The following is a 23,440-nucleotide window of genomic DNA, read 5'->3' on the forward strand; positions in this document are numbered from 1 at the left end:
TTTTAAGATTTGACCTGGTAAACTCCTGTCTGAGGGTTGACAATCTGACTTTAGGCTTTGTCTAAGTAAGGACAGAAAGGCAGCAGGTGGCCTCACCCTTAGCTCTTCGGGGACTAGAACTCCTTTATTTATACATAGTTGGGAAATTAAGAGTTAAAACAATTAGATATTTGGAGAGCAGTATCAAATTGTTGCGAAGGGTTGGACAAGCTTAGTGGAATCTTAGTCAGGAAAAGTGATGAATTATGCCGATGAATTAACACGTGATGTGGGGGTGGGGGTGGCTGCTGAGAGTAGATGCAGACTGGTGGGTGTAGACATGCCCCTTACTCACTTATCATTCCCTTTTTTCCTTCAGTTCTTCTGGGTGGGGAAGTGCATCTTTTGGTGTTTAGGTGAGAAAGGTTGGATATGCATGAGAGCCCTCCTCCTCTTTTCCCCAGGTTTTGCAATGTTCAGGGAGAAAAGTGTTTACACTCCTTATAATTAAATGAGATGGAGGGTCTTTCTTCCTTCAATAATAGTATTCCTTAAAGCAGAAACATTACTTTACCGACAGAGGTCCATATAGTCAAAGCTATGGGTTTTCCGGTAGTCATGTATGGATGTGAGAATTGGACCATAAAGATAGCTGAGTGCTGAAGAATTGATGCTTTTGAACTGTGGTGTTGGAGAAGACTCTTGAGAGTCCCTTGGATTGCAAGGAGATCAAACCGGTCAATCCTAAAGGAAATAAGTCCTGAACATTCACTGGAAGGACTGATGCTGAAGCTGAAAATCCAATACTTTGGAGATCTGATGTGAAGAACTGACTCATTGGAAAAGACCCTGATGCTGGGAAAGGTTATAGGCAAGAGGAGAAGAGAATGACAAAGGATGAGATGGTTGGATGGCATCACCAGCTCGCAATGGACATGAGTTTGAGTAAGCTCCGGGATTTGGTGATGGACAGGGAAGCCTGGTGTGCTGCAGTCCATGGGGTCACCAAAGAGTCAGACACACTAAGCAGCTGAACTGAGCTGGTCTCTTTGAGGAGGCTTATGAGATGAGAGGATGTGGTATTTGAATGTTCCTCGGAGTCCCAAAGGAAGAAGGAAGGAAAAGGTGCTGGAGTTTATGAGGGAGCCTATCTTGCCCCCTTTTTTAGCTCATGGTTCCTAGGAATGGAAAAGGTGTAAAATGCTGGGGGATTTCACTCAAGGTCATTGATGTATTAAAGGATCATTTCAGAAAAGTTTGGATAGTTTTGTCTTTAAGCTTATGTGCACAAGAAACAGTGTTTACTGGCACCTGGATTGTGATGATAAAAATAATAGCTTGTGTCTCCCCCGAGCTCCAGAGTTCACACTGAGGGAACAAGTATCCTCACAACCGTCACTTGAAGCAGAGAATTTGGGTGACTTGTCTAAGATCTCACAGCAGTGAGCAGAGAGACTGTGACTTATCCTTGAGTTTCCGACACCTGATCTTCTGCTCTTTCTTTCCATCCTGCCAGTCCCCCTAAGCTGCTTGACACAGCAAGACATGCAGGACATTAAAGGACTTTGACTTATCTCAGCTAAATGCCTGCAATTAATGATATTCCTTTTCAAGTCGCCTTCTCTGGAAGTACTATTTTTTGATCAAAAGAATTTTACATACAATTATTATGCCTCTTTGAAGTTAGAAATGTGAGGAAGCCGTCTTTGCTGAATCAGACAGATCTATTTATAGTCCCATTGCAGAGGATGAGTTGGCGGTTGGGGTGGGGACCGGGGAGTGGAAAGAAGGCTGGACTTTGAATCTAGAGTCTTATACCAGCACCAGATTTGTGTGACTTATAGCAATTTTCTCAACCTCTCTGAGTCTCCTTTTCTTCCTTTATGAAAATGGAGGTACTTAATAACCACCTCCTTAGGTTTTAGTAAGGGCTATTTGCAATGAAAATATTATTAGTGATAGCAACAATAATAACAGCTTAATCATCTCTAGGCACATGCCAGGCACTGATCTAATACATGCATTAATCATTTCATCCTCACAGCAGAGTTATGAGGTTGGCACTATGATCATCAGTTGAGACCCAGAACAGCCTGTGAAGATTGCCTCAGGTGTCACAGTTAATCAGTGGAGAAGTCAGGGTACTTAGGAAAGCATAACATGAAGCTTGCCACATGCTGGTTGAATCTGGCTCCATATAAGGCAGTACTTCTCCATTACATATTAATCGCATAAAATGCCCAAATTCACTGATAATGATATTCTTGCATTATTTAACTTGAAGAGCAGGTTTGAAAGAATCTGCTGATTTCACAGAAGTGATATTATTCTGTCACAGACTTTGGGTCCATGGTTTCATTCTGTGTGGGTCCCTGGTTAGGAAGAAAGAGACTTGTACTTCCCCATTTTGATTCATGTGCCAAACTGTGGACTCTTGACATTTAAATCTTTCTTGACTTGGGCCCTTTAGAAAACACAGCAGTATAATTGAAGTCTCCACACTAATGGATTAGTGGTTGACTAGTCAGAATGGTGCTTTCATTTTTTCCACTTCAGAAGATGCCATTTCTGATGTAGTTGATACTAACATAGAGCTGATAGGTAGAAAATAGGATAGAAAATAGGTAGAAAAGGGATATTTCTATGTGAAACATGAAGAAAATAAGTAATTTTGCTTTGGTTATTACTTGGATTTGAAGGATGCAAGTGGACTTTGTAGGGCTTCCCAGGTGGCTCAGTGGTAAAGAATCCACATGCCAACGCAGGAGATGCAGGAGACACATGTTCAATCTCTGGATTAGGAAGATCCCCTGGAGTAGGAAATAGCAATCTACTCCAGTATTCTTGCCTGAAAAATCCTATAGACAGAGGAGCCTGGTGGGCTACAGTCCATGGGGTTGCAAAGAGTTGATTGAACATGACTGAGCCACTGAACATGCACACAGTGGGCTTTGTAGAAATCAAGGATGGGGATGTCAAGGCTAACTAGCCAGGCTAGGGGGGAGCACTGACTTTAGCGACTCTTAGCGATCAGTGTCTGTCCATTGATATGCATGAGAGGTTCATGCAGGATGACTCAGTCTGTGAGTAGGCGGTGAGAGGCATCTTTGATCCCCGTAGTCGGCTGGGTCATGGAAATGTCATGCCGCATGTTACGGTACAGAAGAAGGATGTCTAATTACTGTTTGCAAATGGGAATTGAGTAGTGTTTTCAGAAGGACAGGCCTGCTCTGTTGTTCATCGTGTGTTGGTGGGTAACAAGGCAGATTCTCTTTCCTTGCTTTGATGTCACAGTGACTGCATCTTACATTTCTGATAGGCTTTGGTGCTGGCCATTGTCACCTTCCTACTCACACCTACCATTTAGTATCTTAATCTGTCATTTAAATATTGTTCAGTTTATGCGTACATGGAAGTACTCCCAGCCCTGATTACTGAGCTGACTGCAACAGAAAGAAAGTGTAAACTAGGAGAGTCGGTGTGAGTGACTGGAGGAGGCTTGGCTTGGTGTTTCGCTATGTTCTCTTTGTTCATCCGTTCAACAAATATTTATAGAAGATTTCTATAATCTAGGGACTTAGAGAGGGGTGGCAAACATGTGCGTCCAGTTTAAAAACAATCTCTTAGGGACTTCCCTGGTGGTCCAGTGGCTAAGACTCCACGCTCCCAATGCAGGGGACCTGGGTTCCATCCCTGGTCAAGGAACTAGATCCCACATGCCAAAACTAAGACCCAGTGCAGCCAAAATAAATAAACATTAAATAATAAATAGAAAATAAGAACAATCTTTTATTTATTTATTTTTTTTAATTTTATTTTATTTTTAAACTTTACATAATTGTATTAGTTTTGCCAAATATCAAAATGAATCCATCACAGGTATACATGTGCTCCCCATCCTGAACCCTCCTCCCTCCTCCCTCCCCATACCATCCCTCTGGGTCGTCCCAGTGCACTAGCCCCAAGCATCCAGTATCGTGCATTGAACCTGGACTGGCATCTCGTTTCATACATGATATTTTACATGTTTCAATGCCATTCTCCCAAATCTTCCCACCCTCTCCCTCTCCCACAGATTCCATAAGACTGTTCCATACATCAGCGTCATTTTTGCTGTCTCGTACACAGGGTTATTGTTATCATCTTTCTAAATTCCATATATATGCGTTAGTATACTGTATTGGTGTTTTTCCTTCTGGCTTACTTCAGTCTGTATAATAGGCTCCAGTTTCATCCACCTCATTAGAACTGATTCAAATGTATTCTTTTTAATGGCTGAGTAATACTCCATTGTGTATATGTACCACAGCTTTCTTATCCATTCATCTGCTGATGGACATCTAGCTTGCTTCCATGTCCTGGCTATTATAAACAGTGCTGCGATGAACACTGGGGTACACGTGTCTCTTTCCCTTCTGCTTTCCTCAGTGTGTATGCCCAGCAGTGGGATTGCTGGATCATAAGGCAGTTCTATTTCCAGTTTTTTAAGGAATCTCCACACTGTTCTCCATAGTGGCTGTACTAGTTTGCATTCCCACCAACAGTGTAAGAGGGTTCCCTTTCCTCCACACCCTCTCCAACATTTATTATTTGTAGACTTTTGGATCGCAGCCATTCTGACTGGTGTGAAATGGTACCTCATAGTGGTCTTGATTTGCATTTCTCTGATAATGAGTGATGTTGAGCATCTTTTCATGTGTTTGTTAGCCATCTGTATGTCTTCTTTGGAGAAATGTCTATTTAGTTCTTTGGCCCATTTTTTGATTGGGTCATTTATTTTTCTGGAATTGAGCTGGAGGAGTTGCTTGTATATTTTTGAGATTAGTTGTTTGTCAGTTGCTTCATTTGCTGTTATTTTCTCCCATTCTGAAGGCTGTCTTTTCACCTTGCTGATAGTTTCCTTTGATGTGCAGAAGCTTTTAAGGTTAATTAGGTCCCATTTGTTTATTTTTGCTTTTATTTCCGATATTCTGGGAGGTGGGTCATAGAGGATCCTGCTGTGATGTATGTCAGAGAGTGTTTTGCCTATGTTCTCCTCTAGGAGTTTTATAGTTTCTGGTCTTATGTTTAGATCTTTAATCCACTTTGAGTTTATTTTTGTGTATGGTGTTAGAAAGTGTTCTAGTTTCATTCTTTTACAAGTGGTTGACCAGTTTTCCCAGCACCACTTGTTAAAGAGATTGTCTTTAATCCATTGTATATTCTTGCCTCCTTTGTCAAAGATAAGGTGTCCATATGTGCGTAGATTTATCTCTGGGCTTTCTATTTTGTTCCATTGATCTATATTTCTGTCTTTGTGCCAGTACCATACTGTCTTGATGACTGTGGCTTTGTAGTAGAGCCTGAAGTCAGGTAGGTTGATTCCTCCAGTTCCATTCTTCTTTCTCAAGATCGCTTTGGCTATTCGAGGTTTTTTGTATTTCCATACAAATTGTGAAATTATTTGTTCTAGCTCTGTGAAGAATACCGTTGGTAGCTTGATAGGGATTGCATTGAATCTATAGATTGCTTTGGGTAGTGTACTCATTTTCACTATATTGATTCTTCCAATCCATGAACATGGTATATTTCTCCATCTATTAGTGTCCTCTTTGATTTCTTTCATCAATGTTTTATAGTTTTCTATATATAGGTCTTTAGTTTCTTTAGGTAGATATATTCCTAAGTATTTTATTCTTTCCGTTGCAATGGTGAATGGAATTGTTTCCTTAATTTCTCTTTCTGTTTTCTCATTATTAGTGTATAGGAATGCAAGGGATTTCTGTGTGTTGATTTTATATCCTGCAACTTTACTATAGTCATTGATTAGTTCTAGTAATTTTCTGGTGGAGTCTTTAGGGTTTTCTATGTAGAGGATCATGTCATCTGCAAATAGTGAGAGTTTTACTTCTTCTTTTCCAATTTGGATTCCTTTTATTTCTTTTTCTGCTCTGATTGCTGTGGCCAAAACTTCCAAAACTATGTTGAATAGTAATGGTGAAAGTGGGCACCCTTGTCTTGTTTCTGACTTTAGAGGAAATGCTTTCAATTTTTCACCATTGAGGATAATGTTTGCTGTGGGTTTGTCATATATAGCTTTTATTATGTTGAGGTATGTTCCTTCTATTCCTGCTTTCTGGAGAGTTTTTATCATAAATGGGTGTTGAATTTTGTCAAAGGCTTTCTCTGCATCTATTGAGATAATCATATGGTTTTTATTTTTCAATTTGTTAATGTGGTGTATTACATTGATTGATTTGCGGATATTGAAGAATCCTTGCATCCCTGGGATAAAGCCCACTTGGTCATGGTGTATGATCTTTTTAATGTGTTGTTGGATTCTGGTTGCTAGAATTTTGTTAAGGATTTTTGCATCTATGTTCATCAGTGATATTGGCCTGTAGTTTTCTTTTTTTGTGGGATCTTTGTCAGGTTTTGGTATTAGGGTGATGGTGGCCTCATAGAATGAGTTTGGAAGTTTACCTTCCTCTGCAATTTTCTGGAAGAGTTTGAGCAGGATAGGTGTTAGCTCTTCTCTAAATTTTTGATAGAATTCAGCTGTGAAGCCATCTAGACCTGGGCTTTTGTTTGCTGGAAGATTTTTGATTACAGTTTCAATTTCCGTGCTTGTGATGGGTCTGTTAAGATTTTCTATTTCTTCCTGGTCGAGTTTTGGAAAGTTGTACTTTTCTAAGAATTTGTCCATTTCTTCCACGTTGTCCATTTTATTGGCATATAATTGTTGATAGTAGTCTCTTATGATCCTTTGTATTTCTGTGTTGTCTGTTGTGATCTCTCCATTTTCAGTTCTCATACTTATCAGTAATTACCTTAAACGTAAATGGGTTGAATGCCCCAACCAAAAGACAAAGACTGGCTGAATGGATACAAAAACAAGACCCCTACATATGTTGTCTACAGGAGACCCACCTCAAAACAGGGGACACATACAGACTGAAAGTGAAGGGCTGGAAAAAGATTTTCCATGCAAATAGGGACCAAAAGAAAGCAGGAGTAGCAATACTCATATCCGATAAAATAGACTTTAAAACAAAGGCTGTGAAGAGAGACAAAGAAGGTCACTACATAATGATCAAAGGATCAATCCAAGAAGAAGATATAACAGTTATAAATATATATGCACCCAACACAGGAGCACCGCAGTATGTAAGACAAATGCTAACAAGTATGAAAGGAGAAATTAACAATAACACAATAATAGTGGGAGACTTTAATACCCCACTCATACCTATGGATAGATCAACTAAACAGAAAATTAACAAGGAAACACAAACTTTAAATGATACAATAGACCAGTTAGACCTAATTGATATCTATAGGACATTTCATCCCAAAACAATGAATTTCACCTTTTTCTCAAGCGCACATGGAACCTTCTCCAGGATAGATCACATCCTGGGCCATAAAGCTAGCCTTGGTAAATTCAAAAAAATAGAAATCATTCCAAGCATCTTTTCTGACCACAATGCAGTAAGATTAGATCTCAATTACAGGAGAAAAACGATTAAAAATTCCAACATATGGAGGCTGAACAACACGCTGCTGAATAACCAACAAATCACAGAAGAAATCAAAAAAGAAATAAAAATTTGCATAGAAACAAATGAAAATGAAAACACAACAACCCAAAACCTGTGGGACACGGTAAAAGCAGTCCTAAGGGGAAAGTTCATAGCAATACAGGCACACCTCAAGAAACAAGAAAAAAGTCAAATAAATAACCTAACTCTACACCTAAAGCAACTAGAAAAGGAAGAAATGAAGAACCCCAGGGTTAGTAGAAGGAAAGAAATCTTAAAAATTAGAGCAGAAATAAATGCAAAAGAAACAAAAGAGATCATAGCAAAAATCAACAAAACCAAAAGCTGGTTCTTTGAAAGGATAAATAAAATTGACAAACCATTAGCCAGACTCATCAAGAAACAAAGGGAGAAAAATCAAATCAATAAAAAAATAAGAACAATCTTTTAAAAGACCACAGCCACCTATGGTGATAACTTCAGTACTCAAAAAATTTTAAAATAGGGATAAAAAGACAGAAATGCCACGGTGTCAGCTTATTCCATGGTTCTCTAAGTTAGAAATCAAATTGCTGAATGGAGAGTGATTTTAGGGGATCTGTACTTTGCTGGAAAAAGCCGAGGAGGCCACCATTTTGCTTGTTTAATGGATCTGAGAGCCTGCATGCAGGGAAAACTTTTCATCTGGCTTCTCATGGGATTTCCTCAAAAAAGACTGCTGTTTGGGACTGGGAAGAGGAGTAGAACTTGAATGTAAGATTAATAAGTTGAAATCTACCCTTCGAAAACTGTCACCTTCAGAATGATGTTACTGAAAAGTGAGAATTGGGAAATTACAAAGCAAGACCGGAGTCAGATAGGAACGACATTCTAGCGGTTGGAGCCATTGGCTACGAGAGCCTAATTATGTGTTAGAGTAATTAGGCAGGTAGATCATAAAGAGTTCAGATTTATTAGCCAGAAACATGGGAAGCTTTATCTAGTGGCCAAAAGGATTTTAGTCCCAGTATGTCAGTTGTTCACACACTTTCATTAGGGCTCTTTACGCTCCAGGCCTCTTCTGCCCAGGGAGAAAGAGCCAGGATGTGTTGGAGCTGACTTTTGGACCCATTTTTAAAGAAGATTCATTTATTTATTTTATTTCTTGGCTTTGCTGGAAGAACCACATGCATCTTGCCATTGGATGGTCCCCCTCCCCCAAAACATTAATGATTATTATTTTATAAAAGACTCAGTGGAGGAGGTAGAGGCTTTAAAGGGCAGTGACTTTAAACAGTTGGCATTTTCCAGGGATTGATTGTGCTTTTATGGCCTTTTCTTTTTCTATTAAATTCAAAATGAATCATCATGTGACACCATGATCATGTTTTAAAAGCTGATCAGCCCTATATTAAAATCAGCTTTATGTTCTCTTCTTTTTTTTAGATTTATCTGGGCAGGAGAAAAACTATGTTAAAGGCAATTTGACACATGATTTTTGATTTCTATATCTTTAGTAAAGGGAGTCACAATCACACAAGTCTCAAACAATTTAGAAATGGATTTCTTTCCTTTAGATAAGATTCAGGTGTTTGTACTAAATAATATTGTCCTTCATTGATAATGGGACCCTTGATGAAATTAGTTTTCTTAGGGATTATGAAGTGGGAAATTATAATTCTGCTGAGTTTAGTCCACTGATTATTTATTGGAGTTGGGTTACTTATGTGGACTTTATGTGGTATGAATTTCAGGTGTACGGTGTGTGAGAAACCCATTAATAAGTGAAGGAAGAATTAAATGCCAGTTAGGTTGGATCTGGTGAGGGCAAATGAACTGTTCTGCTGCATATACAAAAAGGTTAGAATTTGGGTACAAAATAAATTAATCTAAGAGCAGTGGTCTGTGTCTCTAAAATAGATTCATGAGACTGCTCTCATCAGCAGAGCAAATTAATCTTTAATGGTGGATAGTCAAGGAAATAAATGGACAAAATAGTGTCAGTGGTTTTTAAGTTAAAGGAGGGGGAACCAGGATGCAGTTAAGACCTTCAGGAATTTACATTGGCAGAAGTCATTATAAGCACAGCAGGCACAAACCCTCACCCAAAACAGATTCATAAGCCTCTCTTCAGATCATGAAAAATAGGATCAGTTCTGGTGTGGCCCTGTCTGCAAATGAACTTCTCTGAAGATAAACCCTCTCCCCTCCTCCTCCCCTCCAAAAGACGGAGAAGTGAATGAAGTATTTCAGTGATGAGTGATGAAGGCACTGGTGCTGCTGAATAATGCCAGTGACTGAGGAGAGCAAAGCCCAGGGTCACACAGGGATGGGCTCGGATTCACTGCCTGCCCCTTTGGCATCCTGTGTGACCTGGGTAGTCAAGCCAATGAAAGTTTGCAGTGTGATTTTTAAATGCTTAGCTGTTTTGTTGAGGGGGGACATTTTGCCATTTGGAATAGTTTTCAGGTGTTACGATCATGTTTAAGAAGAGGTATGTACTGCCTACCCTTCCATTGTTCTCACATATCTAATCTTTGCTGGATCTTGAAATTCTTCTCATACAGCCTGGTAACTATGGTTCACAGTGCTGTTTTGTATATTTGAAAGTTGCTAAGAGAAAAAATTGTAACTGTGGTGATGGATGTTAACTAGACTTACTGTCATGATTATTTTGCAATATATTCATGTATTATGTTGTATGGTGGTTTAGTTGCTAAGTCGTGTCCAACTCTTGCAATCCCATGGACTGTAGCCTGCCAGGCTCCTCTGTCCATGGGATTCTCTAGGCAAGAATACTGGAGTGGGTTGCCATTTCCTTCTGCAGAGGATTTTCCCAACCCAGGAATCAAACCCAGGTCTCCTGCATTGCAGGCAGATTCTTTACCGACTGTGCTATGAGGGAAGCCCATTATGTCGTATACCTGAAACTAATATATTATATGTCAATTACATGTCGATTAAAAAAATGAAATTCTTCCATCTCTACCAATCACAACTTGCCTGATTCCCATGTCGTCTGTTGAATGCCAGGCTTTTTGGAAGAAGTGTCAGGTAGCTACATAATACAGGTGCAAGTTGACTTGATTTGCCGTCATTTGGCAGCGAGGCTCAGGGACAGATGGTCCCTGAATGTGCCTTTTTAGGAAATGCTTGGTGTAGTGATTGGGGTGACAAAGAGGAGGCACACAGGAAGTTGCTGATCCTTATGGGTTCCAGCCTTCAGAATCCTCCCCTGCTGTTTCTCTTCATGCCACCTAAGGGGTGGGTGGTATTTTTTGGACAAGCAGGTAAGGCCTCCAGAGTTCTGCTGGGCGCCCTTTGTCAGAACTTGCATGTTGTACACAATCGTTCTCATTGGTGACATCATTCACCAAGCGGCAGTTTTAAGCATTTCTTTGGAAAAATCTGTTTGTCGGGAAATATTTCTCATCAAGGGGCTGCGTCATAATATCCATTTATCTTGTTTATCTTTTCCAATGACTTGAAACGCTTGAAAGAGCGACATGAGTGAGTGCAGCTTAGTCATGCACACAGTAGCAGTCTGTAGTGACACCCAGATTTCTCTTTCTCCCGCTTTCCGATGGACCCACCCAGAGCAGCACAGTGTCATCACTAACAGATGAATCACTTTGAGCGACTAGGGAAGGGCTGCAGACGCCTGGCTCTGGTGATAATTGCAAAACGCACATCCATCTGCCGCCTCTGGCACAGACCCCAGCAGGCAAGAGGGGGTGGCAGCTGAAAGCCACGGGGCCCAGGAGGGATTAGGAACGAGAGCTCAGAGTGTGGCCACTGTGAGGCCATGCTCCATGCCAGCCCACACCGCCCGAACTCCAGAGCGAGGAGGGACCTTCTGTTTTCATGAAGCTGCCAGGTCCCCTCAGAAACCTGCTTTGCCTTTTCTTTCCTAGGAGTCTCTCCGTAGATCCGGTGGCCGCTTGTCATTGAGTCAGGTTTCCAGGGTCACTGGAGATGTTTCTTTTCTTTCTTTTGTTCTTTGATCTCTTCTGTGTGTGTGCTTGTGCATACCTCTCCTCCATTCGCTGCCCTCCCCACCTCCAGCATCCTAGGCTCCACTCTCCCCCAAGTGTTCCTCCTCTTCCCTAACTCTCCCAGGAGGCCTAGTGTTCCAGTACTGAAAGGAGAACTCTGGAACCTTCCTCCGGAGTAGCTGGGGCCCATTGATACTTTGTACCGTTCCAGCCTCCTCCACTGATATACAAAGATTCTCATGTTTTCTCTCCCTGCTGCTTCACTTTAATGCCTCGCTATGTGGATTAATTGCCTCATGTACATATTTCTTGGCTTTACAAACCTTTGCTGAGCACCTCCTGTATTATGCACCATGCTAGGAAAACAAGAAGGAGTTGGATTCTTGCAGCCAAGTAGGAGTGACAGGTGTGTGCAGGGATTATCTTGAATCCTTTATACAAATGATACTTTGTAATTTTTCTTCTTCAGCCTGCTTATTGTGCCCAACATGAGACTTCTGAGATTTGTCCATGCTCATACAGAAGGCTCTAGTTTATTCATTTTTATTGCATTCATGTGCAATAACATTGTTTAAATGTAGATAATCCTCTTCACTATAATTCATGACTACATTAGAAACGGACATGGATCTGTTTGTTAAGACACTAGATTCTTATGGGCATCTGCTTTCCACTCGTTAGAAAATCTACTATTTATTTGAGAATGGTAAAAAAAGAAAGAAAGAAAGAAAGAAAAGGCTAGTATCTTAGTTATTATGTCTTCACCTCATAGGAAACCTAGAAAGGTCTCTGGGTCTCCCAGGTCATGAGACTATATTGCTTTATAGTCTCGTGTGTCTCTCTACCCCCACTCAAGTGTCTTCTGGAATTCCTTGTGAATTTCAGTGGGCACCTTGGCAACAGAACTTTCTATCAGACTCTGCTGACTTTTAGTTCAGTTCAGTTCCGTCGCTCAGTCGTGTCCAACTCTTTGCGACCCCATGAATCACAGCACGCCAGGCCTCCTTGTCCATCACCAACTCCCGGAGTTCACTCAGACTCACGTCCATCGAGTCAGTGATGCCATCCAGCCATCTCATCCTCAGTCATCCCCTTCTCCTCCTGCCCCCAATCCCTCCCAGCATCAGAGTCTTTTCCAATGAGTCAGCTCTTCGCATGAGGTGGCCAAAGTACTGGAGTTTCAGCTTTAGCATCATTCCCTCCAAAGAAATCCCAGGGCTGATCTCCTTCAGAATGGGCTGACTTTTAAGAGTTAAATAATTCCAAAATTTAACATTTTTGAACTGTCCAGGCTTATCTTCCTAAAATAGTGTGTTACTCACTTACCAACTCTGCTTGCCAAATAAAGGCCCCTCAAATACTAAGTGTTAACATCATCAGATGGTCAACACCGAAATCAGATTGATTATATTCTTTGCAGCCAAAGATGGAGAAACTCTATACAGTCAGCAAAAACAAGACCGGGAGCTGACTGTGGCTCAGATCATGAACTCCTTATTGCCAAATTCAGACTTAAATTGAAGAAAGTGGGGAAAACCACTAGACCATTCAGGTATGACCTAAATCAAATCCCTTATGATTATACAGTGGAAGTGAGAAATAGATTTAAGGGCCTAGATCTGATAGATAGAGTGCCTGATGAACTATGGACGGAGGTTCGTGACATTGTACAGGAGACAGGGATCAAGACCATCCCCATGGAAAAGAAATTCAAAAAAGCAAAATGGCTGTCTGGGGAGGCCTTACAAATAGCTGTGAAAAGAAGAGAAGTGAAAAGCAAAGGAGCAAAGGAAAGATATAAGCATCTGAATGCAGAGTTTCAAAGAATAACAAGAAGAGATAAGAAAGCCTTCTTCAGCGATCAATGCAAAGAAATAGAGGAAAACAACAGAATGGGAAAGACTAGAGATCTCTTCAAGAAAATTAGAGATACCAAGGGAACATTTCATGCAAAGATGGGCTCAATAAAGGACAGAAATGGTATGGACCTAACAGAAGCAGAAGATATTAAGAAGAGATGGCAAGAATACATAGAAGAACTGTACAAAAAGGATCTTCACGACCCAGATAATCACGATGGTGTGATCACTGACCTAGAGCCAGACATCCTGGAATGTGAAGTCAAGTGGGCCTTAGAAAGCATCACTACCCACAAAGCTAGTGGAGGTGATGGAATTCCAGTGGAGCTCTTTCAAATACTGCAAGATGATGCTGTGAAAGTGCTGCACTCAATATGCCAGCAAATTTGGAAAACTCAGCAGTGGCCACAGTACTGGAAAAGGTCAGTTTTCATTCCAATCCCAAAGAAAGGCAATGCCAAAGAATGCTCAAACTACCGCACAATTGCACTCATGTCACACACTAGTAAAGTAATGCTCAAAATTCTCCAAGCCAGGCTTCAGCAATATGTGAACCGTGAACTTCCTGATGTTCAAGCTGGTTTTAGAAAAGGCAGAGGAACCAGAGATCAAATTGCCAACATCCACTGGATCATGGAAAAAGCAAGAGAGTTCCAGAAAAACATCTATTTCTGCTTTATTGACTATGCCAAAGCCTTTGACTGTGTGGATCACAATCAACTGTGGAAAATTCTGAAAGAGGTGGGAATACCAGACCACCTGATCTGCCTCTTGAGAAATTTGTATGCCGGTCAGGAAGCAACAATTAGAACTGGACATGGAACAACAGACTGGTTCCAAACAGAAAAAGGAGTACGTCAAGGCTGTATATTGTCACCCTACTTATTTAACTTCTATGCAGAGTACATCATGAGAAATGCTGGGCTGGAAGAAACACAAGCTGGAATCAAGATTGCTGGGAGAAATATCAATAACCTCAGATATGCAGATGACAGCACCCTTATGGCAGAAAGTGAAGAGGAACTAAAAAACCTCTTGATGAAAGTGAAAGTGGAGAGTGAAAAAGTTGGCTTAAAGCTCAACATTCAGAAAATGAAGATCATGGCATCTGGTCCCATCACTTCATGGGAAATAGATGGGGAAACAGTGTCAGCCTTTATTTTTGGGGGCTCCAAAATCACTGCAGATGGTGACTGCAGCCATGAAATTAAAAGAGGCTTACTCCTTGAAAGGAAAGTTATGACCAACCTAGACAGCATATTCAAAAGCAGAGACATTACTTTGCCAACAAAGGTTCATCTAGTCAAGGCTATGGTTTTTCCTGTGGTCATGTATGGATGTGAGAGTTGGACTGTGAAGAAGGCTGAGCGCCGAAGAATTGATGCTTTTGAAGTGTGGTGTTGGAGAAGACTCTTGAGAGTCCCTTGGACTGCAAGGAGATCCAACCAGACCATTCTGAAGGAGATCAGCCCTGGGATTTCTTTGGAAGGAATGATGCTCAAGCTGAAACTCCAGTACTTTGGCCACCTGATGCGAAGAGTTGACTCATTGGAAAAGACTCTGATGCTGGGAGGGATTGGGGGCAAGAGGAGAATGGGATGACAGAGGATGTGATGGCTGGATGGCATCACTGACTCAATGGACGTGAGTCTGAGTGAACTCCGGGAGTTGGTGATGGACAGGGAGGCTTAGCGTGCTGTGATTCATGGGGTTGCAAAGAGTCGGACACGACTGAGTGACTGAGCGACTGAACTGAACTGAACTGAACTGCAAAGAAATTAGGTGAAGCTCCTCTTCTCCCCCAAATCAAGTTATTTGGAGTCTCAAGTGAATGTAAGCACTGCAAACATAGGTCTTTCTCAAAGAAGACAATAACGTTATTATATTACAATATACTGTAACATATTTATTCCCTCTTCTGCTATTCACTTAGGCTGTCTTTATTAACAGACAGCATGATTGTCCATGTAGAAAATCCAATAGTGTACCCAAAAGTTACCAGAAATAATGAGTTCAGCAAATTTGCAGGTTACAAGATAAATATATAAAAATCTATTGTATTTCTATATACTAGCAACAATCAAAATTGAAATAAACCACACCACTCACAATAACATCAACAATATTAAATACTTAGAAATAAATCTGACAGAAGATGTGTAATATTTGTACACTGAAAACCAAAAATGTTGCTTAAACAAGACTTGAATGGGTACAGAGATATACCATTTTCATGGGTGAGAAGATTTATTATTGTTAAGATGTCAGTTATCTCCAAATTGATCTATAGATTTAATGCAGTCTCAATGAAAACCCAGCCAGTTTTCATTGATAGGCATTTACAAGCAAAACAATTCTAAAATTATTAAGGAAATTTAAAGGACCTAGAATAGTTTTGAAAAAGATTAATAAATGTGGCTGATTAACATTACCTAATTTTCAGACTTATTATAAAAATCTACACTTTCCTTATTGGTGTAAGGATAGACACATAAATAGATCGATGCCTCAGCTGTTATACTCCTAGGCATTAACCCAAAATAAGAGGAAGCATATTTCATACAAAGACTTGTACATGATGTTTTTAGCAACTTTTTTTTATGATTTGTGTAGTTTTCTATTTTTTTAATTGCTTTACAATATTGTGTTAATTTCTGCCATACAGCAACATGAATCAGCCATAGGTATACGTATGTCCCCTCCCTCTTGAAGCTCCCCTTCCACCTCCCACCCCCTCCTACCCCTCCAGGCTGTTGCAGAGCATGGATTTGAACTCCCAGTATCACACAGCAAATCCTCACCGGCTGTCTATTTTACATATGATGGTGCATACGTTCAGTGTCCAGTTCAGTTCAGTCGCTTAATCGTGTCCAGCTCTTTGCAACCCCATGGACTGCAGCACTCCAGGCTTCCCTGTCCATCACCAACTCCTGGAGCTTGCTCAAACTCATGTCCATCAAGTCGGTGATGCCATCCAACCATCTCATCCTCTGTCATCCCCTTCTCCTTCTGCCCTCAATCTTTCCCAGCATCAGGATCTTTTCCTATGAGTCAGTTCTTCGCATCAGATGGCCAAAGTATTGGAGCTTCAGCTTCAGCATCAGTCTTTCCAATGAATATTCAGGACTGATCTCCTTTAAGATGGACTGGTTGAATCTCCTTGCCGTTCAAGGGACTGCAGTGTTTCAATGTTACTCTCTCAATTCATCCCTCCCTCTCCTTCCCCCACCATGTCCATAAGTCTGATCTCTATGTCTGCATCACCACTGCTGCTCTGCAAATACATTCATCAGTACCATCTTTCCCGAGTCCATATGTATTTGTTAATGTACAGTATTTGTTTTTCTCTTTCTGACTTACTTCACTCTATATAATAGGCTCTAGGTTCATCCACTCCATCAGAGCTGACTCAAATGCGTTCCTTTTTATGACTGGGTAATATTTCATTGTATATATGTACCAAAACTTCTTTATCCATTCATCTATTGATGAACATCTAGGTTGCCTCCATGGCCTAGCTATAGTAAAGAGTGCTGCAGCGAACACTGGGGGTACATGTGTCTGTTTTTCAGTTATGGCTTCCTCAGGGTATATGCCTAGTAGTGGTATTGTTGGATAACATGGTGGTTTTACTCCTAGTTTTTGAAGAAATCTCCATACTGTTCTCCACACTGGCTGTATCAGTTTACACTCCCACCAACAGTACAAGGGGATTCCTTTTTCTCCATACTCTCTCTAACATTTATGTTTTTAAGCAACTTTATCCGTAATAGCCCCAAAGTGGGAATAACTCAAATTTCCGTCAACAGGTGACTAGGTAAACAAACTGTGATACTTCTCTAAAGTGATATGCCAATTGGCAACAAAGTAGGAATAAACTATTAATACATGCAGCAGTATGACTGAACCTCAAAATAGTTTTGCTGAGCTACAGAAGCCAGACTAAAAAGTATAGAGTGTTATAATTGTATTTATAGAAAACTCTAGAAAATGCAAATGAATCTAGAATGACAGAAAACAGATCAGTGTTTCCCTGGGGCAGGAGGAATAGGGGTAGGAAGGGAGGATTACAAGGAAAATGAAAAATCAGCTGGAGGTATTAGATATGTCTATTATATTCATTGTGCGGATAGTATGCTCATAGTAGTTGTATACTTCAACTCTGTGTATTTTGTGGCATATCAATTATATTTTAGTGAAGCTGTTTACAAAAAAAGGCCCTGGGGTCCTTTCAGTGTTAAGAGCTTCCATCCCATCCATTCTATTAAAATTTCTCTCCTCCAGGACACAATGGCCCCTTTCTTGCCTAATTCAATAGCTTTGTCTTTGACTTAATCTCTTATCTGTAATTCCTTCCTTTGGCTTCTTAACCATGCACTTTCTTTGCAATATTGTAAATCAATTAAACTTCAAATTTTTTTTAATTAAAAAAAAAACAGAACATTTTCTTGAGTTTCCCCTAATTTCATTGGTCCTTCTTTTTCAGTCTCCTTTGCTGGCTCCAAGCCTTTGCCAGATCTCACTTGTTAGAGGGCCTCTGCCCTTGGTCTTTGGCCTTTTTTCCCTCTCTATTTGCACTTTTCTTCAAGGTTTTTGCATCTAGTTTTGTGATTCCAAGTATTGTCATCTTGAGCAGTTCAATAGAATTTTCTGAGATGATGGAAAAATCCTGCTGTTCAATATGAAAACCATTAGCTAGTTTAACATATTATATATGGCAACTGAGTATTTGAAACGTGGCTTGTGTGACCAAGGAAGTGAATTTTAATTTTTGTTTTAATTAGTTTAAATTGAAATAGCCACATGTGGTTAGGGGTTAATGTATTGAATAACCTTGGTCTAGCTGCCTGTGTTTACAGATTATGCGTGGTAACCATTAAGTGATCTTGATCTGTATTTTTTTCCGAATAGAATAGAATAGAAAATATCTTACGCATAGTCAGAGTTGTATTTTTACGTGAAGCTTTTGTTTCAGTCTTGCATCTCTGTGTACTAAGTTGCTATAACTATGTGTAGATCACAAGAGTTTTAGGGTTTTTCGTTTGTTTTTGTTTTTAGTTGAAAGCCATTTAGATAAGTGCTAGTCATACCCATATTTATGTTTTCTGTCCAAGTTCAGAAATGATGGTGACTAAAATGTTTATGTCCTTTGACCTACTACAGAATAGCTCTCCAAAGGGAATAATCCAAATTGTATACAGAGATTTATACACAAAGATGTTAATTGTGGCATTGTTTATACTTTTGAAAAGCCAGAAACCAACCAAATATCCAGTGATGGAGGAATGAAACAGATTGTAGAACATCCATATAATAAAGGACTGTATAACCATTAAGATAAATTTTTAAAAAGACTATTTAATGTTGTGGGGGAAAGACTTGACATGCTGCTAAGTGTGGGCTTTCCTGGTGGCTCAGATAATAAAGAATCTGCCTGCAATGCAGGAGACCTGGGTTCGATCCCTGGGTTGGGAAGATCCCCTGGAGAAGGGAATGGCTACCCACTCCAGTATTCTTACCTGGAGAATTCCATGGACAAAGGAGCGGGCTGGAGTCAGAGTCCGTGGGGTCACAAAGAGTTGACATGACTGAGTGACTAACACACACATACAATGCTAAGTGCAAATACAGGATATATTTATATAGTATAATCTTAATTGAGTAAAAATAATTTCCATAGAAGAAAATATGTTAATAGTGGTTCGTTCTGAGGAGTAATTGTGGTTGGTTTATATTTTCTAAGTTTTCTAGAAAAAGCATATGTAACTTTCATATTAGCAAAAAGATTATTAAAAAAGAAATCATGGCAGCTCATCATATATTGAGTGTTTAAGCATATTATGTTTTAGAGCTGGATAGAAGCACAGGGACCATTTAGTCTGGGAGCTATGGCTGGAGGTTGTAATTGATGCGTGATTGTCTGAGAGCTGTTTTTCAGAGGTCTTAAAGGAAAGGAAGTCTCCTTCACGTTTTTGCTCCGGGATGTCCCTACTGTGCACAGTTCTGTCACTCACTGGCTGTCCCTTGCTGATCAGAAAGTCTGATTGGCTGTCAGCTTTGTTTCAACAAATCTAAAAAAGGAAGACAAAGTAATTATTATCTAATAAATGCAACTTATTTAGTAGGTTGCTGCTGCTGCTGCTAAGTCGCTTCAGTCGTATCCGACTCTGTGCGACACCATAGACGGCAGCCCACCAGGCTCCCCATCCCTGGGATTCTCCAGGCAAGAACACTGGAGTGGGTTGCCATTTTCTTCTCTAATGCATGAAAGTGAAAAGTGAAAGTGAAGTCGCTCAGTCGTATCCAACTCCTAGCAACCCCATGGACTGCAGCCTACCAGGCCCCTCTATCCATGGGATTTTCCAGGCAAGAGTACTGGAGTGGGTTGCCATTGCCTTCTCCAATTTAGTAGGCAGAAACTTTAATACATGAGGCAACAACAAAAGATTGCTAATGGCTTAAAGTGAGAACTATTTGGTTCTGATCCATGAATAGTCACAACATCATTTTAGTGGGTCTTCCCCAGTATTATGTTTTGAATGAAATTAGAGTGAAATAAAAAAGAGCGTGTGGAATACAGTAAGTGTTCATTCTTTAAGTTTTTATTTCAGATGTATTTTTGTATGTCAGATCAGATCAGTCACTCAGTCATGTCTGACTCTGCGACCCCGTGAATCACAGCACACCAGGCCTCCCTGTCCATCACCAACTCCTGGAGTTCACTCAGACTCATGTCCATCGAGTCAGTGATGACATCCAGCCATCACATCCTCTGTCATCCCATTCTCCTCTTGCCCCCAATCCCTCCCAGTATCAGAGTCTTTTCCAATGAGTCAACTCTTCGCATCAGGTGGCCAAAGTACTGGAGTTTCAGCTTTAGCATCATTCCTTCCAAAGAAATCCCAGGGCTGATCTCCTTTAGAATGGACTGGTTGGATCTCCTTGCAGTCCAAGGGACTCTCAAGACTCTTCTCCAACACCACAGTTCTAAAGCATCAATTCTTCGGCGCTCAGCCTTCTTCACAGTCCAACTCTCACACCCATACATGACCACAGGAAAAACCATAGCCTTGACTAGATGAACCTTTGTTGGCAAAGTAATATCTCTGCTTTTGAATATGCTGTCTAGGTTGGTCATAACTTTCCTTCCAAGGAGTAAGCGTCTTTTAATTTCATGGCTGCAGTCACCATCTGCAGTGATTTTGGAGCCCAAAAAAATAAAGTCTGACACTGTTTCCACTGTTTCCCCATCTATTTCCCATGAAGTGATGGGACCAGATGCCATGATCTTCGGTTTCTGAATGTTGAATTTTTGTATGTACTGGATTGTAAATATCAGTGTGTCTTGTTTTTCTTTTCAAACTGTGATTTGCAGTCCAAAAAAGTCAAGAGACTTCTATTACGATCTAGACCCATGGTTCTCAGTAAGATCCTGAGACCAGAAGCATAGGTGTCACCTGGAAGCTTGTCAGAAATGCAAGTTCTCAGGCCACAGCCTATATCTACTGAATCAGAAACTCTGGGGCAGTGGGCCCAGCACTCTGGAATGTATTTAATAAGCCCTCCTTCCCACCTGTGATTTGATGTGCACTCAAGTTTGAAAACCACGGGTCTAGTTTAGCTATTTCAAGTAAGGTTCAGAGACTAACGCTGGCATCATTTGGTAGCCAGTTGGAAATGCAAAATATTCAGCCCCAACCAGACTTATTCCTTCAGAATCCACACATTTCCCTGGTGAGTTTAAGCAAGTGTTAAAGATTTCGTGAAGTTTGCGAAGCATTGATCTAAACCACATAGGCCTTCAGGGGCCAAGTAGATAATGTCAATGAGTGAAGGCAGCTTGGTTTTCTCTTTAAAGAGAGTACAGCAGTGAGAAGGCAGGATGGTGAGAAGCTTAAGTATCTTCATTTGTTTAAAAATGTCCTATACTGTGCCAGTTGGGTTAACACACCCAACCAAGCTCATCAATTAAGGTTAGCTGCAGTTGACCTCAGTGACTTCAAGCAGATTTTAAACCCTTATTTGAATAGTGTGACTCTCTCATAATAACTTCTTCTGATCTCTTTTAGGAGTTCATTAAGGAGCTGCTCTCTCGGATAAGAGGCATGCGGAAGTTGAGCCCCCCACAGAAGAAGGCTGTATAATTCCAGCCCAGGTGGAACTCTGCTGGAGACCCAGGAAGGAATTTGGACTTCACGAAGACTTTTCATAAAGAACTGTTGTCCTTATGAGCAACTTTTTGGGGGTGGGGAGGGGTGGTATCTATTAGACATTTATTCAAGAGTGTTCCTTTTTTGGTTTTTAAAGGTTTGGTTGGTGTAATATTTTAATAGCAAAGATATCACAGACTCTGGCTTCAGCCCAACCAGAGAGCATCAAATCAGGCAGACACGTAAGGAGGGGCTGGACCAGGCAGCATCTTCTTGGAGAAACCAGATGTTAAGGACCTAATGATACAGGGATGATGGTTTTCTTACAGCTAGTTTGGTAATACTTTTTTCTTGAGTTGTACATTTGACACAAAGGTCGAATTTCTTGTACTTGTATATATCTACAGGCAACTAAGTTAAAATGTGGATGTGAGTTTTATTTCACACGGATGGAATAAACTTGTGGTCATCCTTTAATTGGAGGTCATGGCATGTGTGTTTTCAAGAGGCCACTAGGTCTTCTTCATGTGAGTGCTGGAGACCGCCAATGTTCACTTTCTACACCAAAGTGAAAAGAACTCAGCGTATCCGTTATTTTAATGAGCTACACTATGACAATGTGGAGTTGGTCAAGGGCTTAATTTATGGACTTTGTATTATTCTGTTAATTGGGATGCTTTGCCAGGTCATGTACTTATTGCCTCATTTGTGGTATTTTAAAGTTTTCTGAACCGTTTCTTTGAATGACTATTCAAATTTCTCTAGAAATGTTCATACTCTCTGAGGGGTGTTTGGCCGTGGAACCAGAAAGCGCCGTGTAGCAATTCATTCTGTGCTTCCTACCAAATACCATATATTATTCTCTCTCCATGAAAGCAGGTCATAAGGAAGTGAGCAGATTATATCTTCCTCCTTAGAAGTAGATCGGGGCATTTCTGTGCCTGGAGGGCATCAGACCAGATTGGGTGAGCTGAGCGATGAGCAGGTGTACAACTGAGAAAACCTCAGCTCCTCTGGAGAAAGTCGATGCAGGAGCATTGGCTGGTTTGGAAGTGTGGTAGAGATTTCCTTTCTGGCTTCTCTCAGTGGCTTATGGTGAGGACTCTGGCCCTAATTGTGCACCCTGATCCGATCCCTTTGCTTGGAGCTGAGCCTGGGGCACCTGCTGAGCCCCTCTCAGTTCTATACCGGCTCCTTGGAGAAGGATCAAAATGCAGTTGGATGTGGGTGGGGTCAAAGGTCAGAGTAGAAACTCTTGGTGTCCTCCAGGAAGCCCCCACTGCCTCCCATAGAAACCCCCCTCCCTACTGTAAGGTGTCTCTAGGTGGCCCTGTCAGAGGACAGGGGTCAGGCATTTTATATCAAGGGTGCTCTGAACATATTTTATTTTTTAAAAGAACTATGTTTGTGAATTTTATGTACACTGGCAAGCTTTTGAAAATGTATTTAATTTTGTAATGTTTACCAATGATTTATTTACAAGCTATTTACTCGAATAAACGAAGCTGCTTACAACTCTGCTTACACGTTTGCCTTGCGAAACAGCATGGGTGTGATGATTTTACTTTGTCAGATGCTCTGAAGACAAGGGTGTGTGCACATATGCTCAGTTGTGTCCGACTCTGCGACCCCATAGACTGAAGCCCGCCAGGCTTCTCCGTCCATGGGATTTTCCAGGCAAGAGTACTGGAGTGGGTTGCCTTGCCCTCCTCCAGGGGATCCTCCTGACCCAGGGATCAGACCCAGGGATCTTACCCACGCCTCCCGCATTGGCAGGTGGGTTCTTTACAACTGAGCCACCTGAGAAGCCACAGACAACGGTACCAAGCACCAGCTAGCTTTTCATTTTCAGGTCTTTTGTTCATTTGATCCTGGACCTCACCTGAGGCATCTTCAGATCAGGTGGTGAAAGGAGGGGAGCTGGGACAGACTCCCCGCTTGAGCAGGAAACAGAAAAT

General features: G+C 40.9%; 1 protein-coding gene across 1 annotated transcript in view; it reads left to right on the forward strand.

Annotated features, from left to right (window-relative positions):
- Nucleotides 1–23,006, forward strand: part of PPP1R14C (protein phosphatase 1 regulatory inhibitor subunit 14C) — a 91,583-nt gene extending 68,577 nt beyond the window's left edge. The window contains exon 4 of the mRNA XM_019967590.2: nt 21,402–23,006. Coding sequence (XP_019823149.2) covers nt 21,402–21,476 — 75 coding nt within the window. The 3' untranslated portion in view covers nt 21,477–23,006. The remainder of the gene's footprint in view (nt 1–21,401) is intronic.
- The last annotated feature ends 434 nt before the right edge of the window (nt 23,007–23,440 follow it).

This window comes from Bos indicus, chromosome 9, assembly GCF_029378745.1.
Source record: "Bos indicus isolate NIAB-ARS_2022 breed Sahiwal x Tharparkar chromosome 9, NIAB-ARS_B.indTharparkar_mat_pri_1.0, whole genome shotgun sequence".
In the NCBI taxonomy this organism is placed as follows: Eukaryota; Metazoa; Chordata; class Mammalia; order Artiodactyla; family Bovidae; genus Bos; species Bos indicus.